The sequence below is a fragment of the Carcharodon carcharias genome, chromosome 2 (assembly GCF_017639515.1).
Source record: "Carcharodon carcharias isolate sCarCar2 chromosome 2, sCarCar2.pri, whole genome shotgun sequence".
In the NCBI taxonomy this organism is placed as follows: domain Eukaryota; kingdom Metazoa; phylum Chordata; class Chondrichthyes; order Lamniformes; family Lamnidae; genus Carcharodon; species Carcharodon carcharias.
In genome coordinates this window covers 50,661,800-50,671,253 of record NC_054468.1, presented here as the reverse complement: position 1 = coordinate 50,671,253, position 9,454 = coordinate 50,661,800, and the positions used below count along the sequence as shown (strand labels likewise).

The window sequence follows — 9,454 nt, the reverse complement described above, 5'->3', positions numbered from 1 at the left end:
AGGTGGGCAGATGAAGCTAATTACAGATTAGCTTTGATCTAATTGGATGCTGGAGCAGGCTCAAGGGGCTGAATGGCCTACTCCCATTACCAAGACAAAGTTGGGTTACGTTAAGGACTCTTTTTTTAAGTTACTTGCAGTATTTTCCTTGCCCTGCAGTGAATGTCCTGCAACAACCACGTTCCTTCCCATCAGTTAAGGCTCAATTGTGCTCAGACTTGGTCGCATGAAACATTAATATTCAGAGCAGCCGCTTTCTTTTATCTTATTACTCCCTCCCTTGCCACATTTTGAAACGTTCTATCTGAGAACCACTAAATTTTCTTACCAGTGCTCTCAAACAGCCTCCAGCTGATTGGTTGCTGAAGTTTGAGTGATTGCGAGAGATAGGAGGAGGATCCAATCCTATTGGTTAGCAGGTCTGTAGGTCAAGGGTGTCCCCGCCCACCACCGCTCTGGATTGGCCGGAGTCGGCCATTAGCTGCTCTTTGTTGGTCAGGAGCGGTTTTTAGGTCTGGAGCCGGTGTTAGTTGCAGCCAAGGATCAGCGGCCTTTCAAGATCATCGGGAGCGATCTTTCTCGAGCGGAGTGGGGATGAGCGGCGGTGTGTACGGAGGAGGTGAGCAAGCCAGCGGCGGGAGGCTGGGGCAGTACTTGCGGCTGTAGGCCCGGCCTGGAGCATGTTAGAGCGGGAAGGGTAGTGGAGGCAGCGTGAGATTGTAGAGCTCAGCTCAGAGATATAGGCACTTCATGTCATGTAGTGTCTCCATTAGAGACACCGAGACCAACACTTGGTTCATCTCCCACTTATATTGTTTTGTCGAATAAACTTTTCAGTGAAAGAAAGAAATGGATGATTTACATTATGTAAACAGACCCAGAGCATGTAACTGACTCAGAAGTTCTGATGAAAAGTCACAAACCTGAAACTCTTTTTTTTCTTTCCACTGATGTTGCTTGACCAGCTGATTAGTTTCGTCACTTTTTTTTATTTTCTAATAAGGGTTGAGGATTTCATATACATAAGAAATGAAAGATTTTAAAGTTGGAATTGCCTTGACAAATTTAAGGTCCAGTAAGGTTGGTTTCTCAGTGTAGGTTTTCGAAAACGTCAAAACTTCTCTATTCTATAGTTCCTGATTCAAGTGATTGCTGTTGTTGGGATCCTGGATAAGTGGATCTTGCAGACTGCAAAATGGGTACATCACTGTGGTTGCTTGAACTAGTCCTTTCTCAACACCTACAGATGCACACACTTATTTTACAATTGTAGTCATTTGATAGGATAAAGTTCATAAGCCCAACAGGTGCTGGCTGAGGTTATGTTAGTATCATAATAGTTTACACTGGCTGAGAAGAGCTGATTTAGCACAGACCTGCTGTTGAACCTGGGACTTTCTGGCAGCTCACAACTGTGGATTCTTTCCTTTTGGTTTATTAAAATGACTGACTGTGATAACAGGCTGTATCGAGCAATCATGGGTTTCTTCCTTTCCATTGAACAGTTATGTTAATGTAAAATTATTCATACATTTTATAACTTTCAGCTACATTGTTTCTTGCCACAAGAATGAGCAAGTGACCTTCCATTCTGCCCTTTTCTAATGTTGCTTTTCAGTCACATGGAAAACATGCAAGATCATCCCAGGACTTGTTATTTTCCCTTATTTCTGTGTCTGGAAAACTCTGCTGCTTTGTTGAAGTCCATCCTTCAGAGAATCATAGGTGTTAATCCATGTTCTTCAATTCTATGCCACAATACTGTGGATTAGCATGCAGAGTAACAATAGATTCCTCCCAGATGGAAGAGAAATGAAAAGCATTGCAGACATGTTCAAGTATATAGAATTGCATTTATTCTCCAGGCTTTTTAAAAAAAATTGATAAGTTTTCAAGTTAAGCCTAGTTGAACTCAACATCTCTGCTTCTCCTCTATTCTCCCTACCCCACCCCAGATGGGAGATGCCAGAACCACATGTATGTGGTTCAAAGCAAGAACTGAGGGATCTGGAGATTAAACTTACATTTCCTATTCCATACTACTGAACATTATTATACCAGCTTTTGGCATGTTATAGTAACCATATTCTATCTTCTAATGTAAGTGATTTGTTACAAAGGCGAGGCCTTATTGGATTGTTATGTTCTGGGACTGTCTTTAATTTAGGGTAAAATGGAGGAATGAAGGGGTTCATTTGACCTGTTCTGAATTCTGCTGACAGCTATCTTGGGTGACTTTGGTACCCCAAAAATTTAAGGGGGGGGTGGTCCAGGTTGTTTTATTGGAAAGAAAGTACAAGCTGTTCATGCCTGTACATGATGACCAAAGCATCTGTGCTAACAGTGTGGAGAGACTGTTAGTCCCAGGAAGGTGTTAGGATTGTCAGGTTTTGTAAACAGTTATATTTTAAACTGTCTATGAAGTTTCAAAATGGAATTAAGTTGGGAGTTTAAAGGATAGCTAATTAGCATTCCTACTTGAATACAAGGCCGTGTGACTCATGTTGCCATGGCAATAGGCTTTGAGACAGAGTCCATAGGAAGCCATTGAAGGATTGGTTTTCAGGATGTTTTCTTAAAATATTACTGGACCTCACAGACAGTGGCAGTCTGCCAGAATCCGAAAGAGTTAACCATACAAGAATGTGGGTGGGAGCTTGAGCTTGGATTGAAGAGACTGAGTTCTTGAGGATTTAAGCAGGACTGTAAGATTTGCCTAACGTTGGCTGCTGAGAGGAATCTCTAGAGTAATCCTCGCCCTAAAAGCCGGTTTGGGGGTTAGAAGTTATCCGAATGGAAAAAGCAAAGAAGATACACAAGCCCCTGGGAGAATATAGTCTCCACTTAATGGACAGCATAAAATATAACCATGGAGGAAGATTTTTTTGTCTCATTGAAGCATTAACAAGGTAATTTTTCTGTAGTTTGGAGTAAAAGTTTCCTACTGAAATATTGTTTAATCAATTGTGCATTTATGGTAAAAGCCATAAAACTTAGTCTTGTCATGCAATTCCTTTAAGTTGGTCACTGGAAATTCAAATTTTTAAAAAAATTTTCAGTCTCAATGGATATATTAACTGTCATTACTTGAGCTATACTTTTTCTTCGTATTCTTACTAACTGATGAATGTAAAGTTTGAATTGCAGGTAGATGAAACCTCATGTTTTAACCAAAATTTAAAAATACTGTATTGATACTAAATTGCACCTATATAGAAAGTATTCTTTTAGTGCAACAACAAAATGTGTTTCTTCCCTGTCTGTGTATGAATACTATTGGTTTCATTGTTTCCAAGGAAATGTTTGTCTCATATACCACTTCAACTTTTTGCAGACGAGGTCGGTGCCCTTGTGTTTGACATTGGGTCGTACACAGTGAGAGCTGGCTATGCTGGAGAAGATTGTCCAAAGGTAACTTGATGTTGTATCACCCCCATGTGAACAATTGAGATTTCATGGATGTTAAATAAATTGTTTAAGGGAAGAATAGCTGATGTATGAAATGCTAGAGTTTGATAATGCTGTATAAAACACTGGTGAGACCACAACTGGAGTATTGTGTGCAGTTCTGGTCACCACATTAAGGAAGGACGTAATAGCTCTGGGGAGAGTGCAGAGGAGGTTTACAAGAATGTTGCCAGGGTTAGAAAAGTGTAGCTACGAGGAGAGATTGGATAGGTTGGAATAATTTTCCTCAGAACAAAGAGGTGACTTGATTGTGGTGTACAGAATTATGAGGGGAATAGATAGAGTGGACAGGATAAAATTGTTTCCCTTGGTGGAGCATTCTAGAACCAGGGGACATAGATTCAAGATAGTGGCAGAAGGTATGGGGGGGGCATGAAGAAGAACTTTTTTACACAGAGGCTAGTGGGTATCTGGAATTCGCTGCCCAAGTTGGTGGTAGAGGCAGAAACTCTAAACTCTTTAAAAGTACCTAGATCTGCACCTTAAATGCTGTAAACTGCAGGGCTATGGGCCAGGTGCAGGAAGGTGGGATTAGAAAGGGCACCAGGGTGTCCTTGGGCTGGCATGGACAAGACGGGCCGAATGGCCTCCTTCTGTGCTGTAACTTTTCTACGGTTCTATGCTTCCTGTCTACTTTAATTGAATTACATTGGGAAAGCTTGTGGTTAACAATTTATTTGGATCATGCACTCAACATTGTATTTTTACATTGTGTCATAGGTCTTGTAGGATAGTCTGTGGTTTTAGGGCTACATTTACAAACTTACACTTCTTGGTACATCACCTGAGCTTTTCTATTTCAGTTGATCCTAATGTGCTCAAATACTTGTCTAATTGTCAGCAGCCCCTCGGTCTAATAAGTTACCCCTGTTTAACAGCCTATCCCAAGCCCTCCTGCCTTTACATCCTCCGCACCTGGCAATGGCTCATTCTTTCTTCATTCCCCTAAACCCTGTTTCACCTGTGACTTCACTGCCCTCATGTCTCTTTCAACTTCGTTCTTTATATAAATACTTCATCCTGATCCTGGGGCATCTCTGTAGCTTCTCTGCCTTGTTAATGACTAAGAACTTGAATGAAATCTCTGGCCATGGCCTGGGTCCCTTGCTGCTCACATTCACATGTCCCTAACCTCCCCCAACCCCACTATTCTTGTTACCTGTTGTGGAAAAAGCTCTCTTGACATTCCCAATTCTCCTGCCTTGGATCCTCAAGCCATTACAACACCATGGCCTTTGGGACAGCATAACGGCTCCCTCACTCTACTTCTGCCAACATTTATCTCCAGCAAATTAATCAGCAGGGAATCACAGGCTAGTGTACGGGTGCAGGAATGAAGGTTGATTTTTTTTTTTCTTTCCTTGCGTGCCCCCCCCCCCCCATTAGTAGAGGCGTCAAGCCCAAATCTAATGGCTGAGGATTGGGGATTGAATAAAATATTTTCTGGGTCTGTTATTCTGCTATTCACTGGATAAACTTGCTGAACCATTAAGAAAACTAGCTTCTGATTTGCAAAAGCTACTTAACATGTTTCCTTAATTTTCTTTATTGCAAATAGTGATGCAGACTGATTGCATGTATCTTTATTAAGGTGCTGTGCAATATTCCAACAAGTTCTCATTTTGTTAAATGGTTTTTAAAATGAACATTTTAATCTGAAGTTCTTTTCTAGTGAACAGATGTTTGAAATAATACATTGGATACATTTTTATTTCAAATATTAAGTAAAATACTCTATAGTTGGAAATGTATTGTGAGCTAAAATATAATCTATCTTTTAAAGGCAGACTTTCCAACAGCGATTGGTATGCTGTTGGAGAGGGATGATGGGAGCACACCTATGGAAATAGAAGGAGACAAAGGAAAGTCAAGTGGCACGACTTATTTCATTGATACAAATTCTTTGCGAGTTCCCAGAGAAAATATGGAAGTTATATCTCCTTTGAAAAATGGAATGAGTACGTCAGCAATTTAAATACTGTTTGTTTTCTCTCTGCCAGTTTACTCTTCTATTCTTGAGACACCTGTTTTAGATCACATTCTCACAATCGCTAGTGTTTCTGTTCTACGTGAAACATTACCCACTTTTCATGTTTGAGCCATGATGGTGAGTGCTTGTAAGCTGCTGGATCTAGCTTAGGAGAGGTGGGAATCAAACTAAGCCCAGCAGCCCCCCCCCCCCACGGACTCCATTCTAATTTGTCCCTATCCATCACTTCATCTTCAATAATTTTAATAATATATCAAGTAAAGAATTGAGTTAAAATTCTTGTGGTTGGAGGTTTTTCAATTCATTTTCAAATTCCAAATTTAAACTAATCTAATTCTGTAGTGAAAGATGTAGAAGCAACTATTGCTGTATCCTAGTCACAGAATCTCTCAGTGCAGAAGAGGCACTTCGGCCCATCGAGTCTGCACCAACACATGAGAAGCATCTGACCTACCTACCTAATCCCATTTACCAGCACTTGGCCCACAGCCTTGAATGTTATGACATGCCAACCAAGTGCTCATCCAGGTACTTTTTTAAAGGATGTGAGGCAACCCGCCTCCTCCACCCTCCCAGGCAGTGCATTCCAGACCGTCACCACCCTCTGGGTAAAAAAAGTTTTTTTCCTCATATTCCGCCCCCCCCCTCATGCCCCCACTAAATCTCCTGCCACTCACCTTAAACTTATGTCCCCTTGTGACTGACCCTTCAACTAAGGGGACCAGCTGCTCCCTTCCATGCCCCTTATAATCTTGTACACCTCGATCAAGTTGCCCCTCAGTCTTCTCTGCTCCAATGAAAACAACCCAAGTCTATCCAACCTCTCTTAACTTAAATGTTTCATTCCAGGCAACATCCTTGTGAACCTCCTCTGCATCCCCTCCAGTGCAATTACTTCCTCCTATAATGTGGCGACCAGAACTGCACAGTACTCCAGCTGTGGCCTCACCACGGTTCTATACACCTCCAACATGATCGCTCTGCTTTTGTAATCTATTGATTGATTGATAAAGGCAAGTGTCCCATATGCCTTTTTCACCACCACCCTCCACCTTCAGAGACACACATGCAAAGGTCCCTTTGTCACTCAGAACTTCCTAGTGTTCATTGAATACTTCCTTGTCAAATGACTCCTTCCAAAGTGTATCACCTCACTTTTCAGGGTTAAATTCCATCTGCCACTTATCTGCCCATTTGACCATCCCGTCTATATCTTCCTGTAGCCCAAGACACTCTACGTCACTGTTAACCACTTGGCCAATCTTTGTGTCATCCGCAAACTTACTAATCCTATCCCCACATAGTCATCTATGTTGTTTATATAAATGACGAATAACAGGGGACCCAGCACAGACCCTGTGGTATGCCACTGGACACTGGCTTCCAGTCACTAAAACATCCTTCTGTCATCACCCTCTGTCTCCTTCAACTAAGCCAATTTTGAATCCATCTTATCAAATTGCCCTTTATAAGTCTCCCATGTGGGACGTTGTCAAAGGCTTTGCTGAAATCCATATAAACTACATCAACTGCACTACCTTCATCTACACACCGTGTCACCTCCTCAAAAAATTCAATCAAATTTGTTAGGCATGACCTCCCTCTGACAAAGCCATACTGACTATCCCTGATCAAACCTTGCCTTTCCAAGTGGAGATAGATATTTTCCTTCAGAATTTTCTCCAATAGTTTCCCTACCACTGACGTGAGACTCACTGGCCTGTAGTTCCCTGGCTTATCTCTACAACCCTTCTTAAATAGCGGAACCACATTAACTAACTGTTCTCCAGTCCTCTGGCACCTCCCCCGTGGCCAGAAAGGAATTAAAAATTTGGGTCAGAGCCCCTGCGATCCCCTCCCTTGCCTCCCTCAGCAGTCTGGACCTGGAGATTTGTCCACTTTTAAGCCTACCAACACCTCCAATACCTTGTCACTCTCTATATCAATTTGCTCAAGAACCTTGCAGTCTCTCTCCTCAAGTTCGATACCTTCATTCTCATTCTCTTGGGTGAAGACAGATGTGAAATATTTGTTCAACATTGTACATTGGCTTTAATTAAGTTTCCCAGTGCGATGAGTAATGAGAGCAGAGGCAGATGCTGTGTGTTCAGTAAAACCCAATAAAACTCATTAACCTGTTTTGCAGAGTGAAATATATTAATGCTGTGCCACTATGCCATCATCTCCCCAAATGTAATGTCGGTGGACTTGTAATCCAGAGGCCCAGGCTAATGCTCTGTGGACACAGCTTCAAATCCCTAACACGGCAACTGGTGGAATTAAAATTTAATAGTAAATCTGGAATATAAAGCTACTCTCAGTAATGGTGATAATGAAACTAATATTGATTGTTTAAAAAACCCATCTGGTTCACTAGTGTCCTTTAAGGAAAGGAATCTACCCTCCTTCCCTGGTCTGGCCTACATATGACTCCAGCAACGTGGTTGACTCTTAATTGCTGTCTGAGATGGTCCAGCAAGTCATTTGGTTTAAGGGCAACAAATGTGACCTTGCCAGCGATGCCCACATCCCAAGAAAGAATAAAAGAAAATTTGTGTAGTACGTCAAATAAACAATAAGTATGGAAAGTGACATTCTGCAGAAATTTACTCAGCATCAGGATTTTGTTATGGAATTTATCTGATCAAGCATGAGTTTAACATTTGGTTTTCCAATGAGCAAATGTTTCAGCAAAAGCTTTCATGGGAAGTATGTTCCTATAGCAAAATACTCATACTGCTTGTTGTACGTTTATGCTGATAATTTCCACCCACTCATTATATGTTCACCCTTGCTTTGTCCAATATTCTCCAACTTCCCATGCACCTTCTGGATTGATACTTCTTACACAATCCTGTTGCTAAGCCCTGTCGCCAACAGTAAGTCTGCTGTGACCAATATGTGCTAACTAACTTCCAAACCATATTGGTATTTAGTTGTAACCCTACCACAGCTCTGCTGCTATAGGCTTGACCACAGTGCATGGTTCCTTACACGTAATATCCATTGCATCAACCTGACAGTGATTTCAATGAGCATCAGCTCAACATGAACTCAAAATTTGAGTTCAACAATTTTGCATGGCAATTTCTGCCTTTTTGTTTGCTTGCTGCCTTTGGCTTTTCTCCTCTCCTGCTCCTGGGTGGCTGCTGTTCATCATTCTGCTATTCATGTTCTCTAGACATATACTTTGTTTCTTTACCTGTTCCATTAACATTCCCTTTGGTCTTGCACATTTTGTCATTTTAAACTCTCCTGCTTTCCACCCTATCACAGACCTTCCCTTTTGTTTTCTCCCATTTTCTCTTTCACTTGCTTAAAACTGATTTTACTTCTCTAACTTGCCCAATTCTGAAAGATCATCAATCTAAAATGTTAAATCTGCTTGCACATATACTGCCTGACCTGCCTCGTTCTTTTCTAGATTGTGTTTTAAACGTAACTATTGTTAACCAGAGGGTTTTCCCCTTTCCACTCTTATATTTTGCTTCTCCCCTTTATTCCTCTTCCTCAGCTTCTCAGTGTGGTTCAGTTGGTAAAATTCTTGTTTGAATCACAAGGTTGTGGTTTCAAGTCCCTTTCCAGCGGCTTGCATTCAAAATCTAGGCTGACACTCCTGTGCAGTACTGAGGGAGCGCTGTTAAAGATGCCATCTTTCAAATGAGGCATTAAGCTGAGGCCTTCCCTGTCCCCCTCAGGTGTACATAAAAGATTCAATGGCACTATTTGGAAGAGCAGGAGAGTCATGCATGGTGTCCTGGCCAATATTTATCCCTCAATCAATGTCACAAAATAGGTTATCTGAACATTATCATATTGCTGTTTTTGGAAGCTTAGTTCATCAGCTGTAAAGCACTTGAGACATCCTGAGGTAATGAAAGACACAAAATGCAAATCTCTTTTTGCTCTCTTGCCTCACCCCATGCAATATTGTTAACATACAAGTAAGACTCCAGTATGTTAATCTACCATTCCTCCACAATTAAAATAAAAGAT

At 41.3% G+C, this 9,454-nt stretch overlaps 1 protein-coding gene across 2 annotated transcripts in view; it reads left to right on the top strand.

Moving 5' to 3' along the window:
- The first annotated feature begins 405 nt into the window (after positions 1–405).
- actl6a (actin-like 6A) overlaps positions 406–9,454 on the top strand; it is a 37,759-nt gene continuing 28,710 nt past the window's right edge. Inside the window, exons 1-3 of one of the 2 annotated variants that reach the window (XM_041211187.1) lie at positions 406–619; positions 3,335–3,411; positions 5,252–5,426. In XM_041211187.1, the coding sequence (XP_041067121.1) occupies positions 595–619; positions 3,335–3,411; positions 5,252–5,426 (277 nt within the window). In that variant the 5' untranslated portion in view covers positions 406–594. The remainder of the gene's footprint in view (positions 620–3,334; positions 3,412–5,251; positions 5,427–9,454) is intronic. The other variant, XM_041211195.1, reaches the window with a different exon arrangement.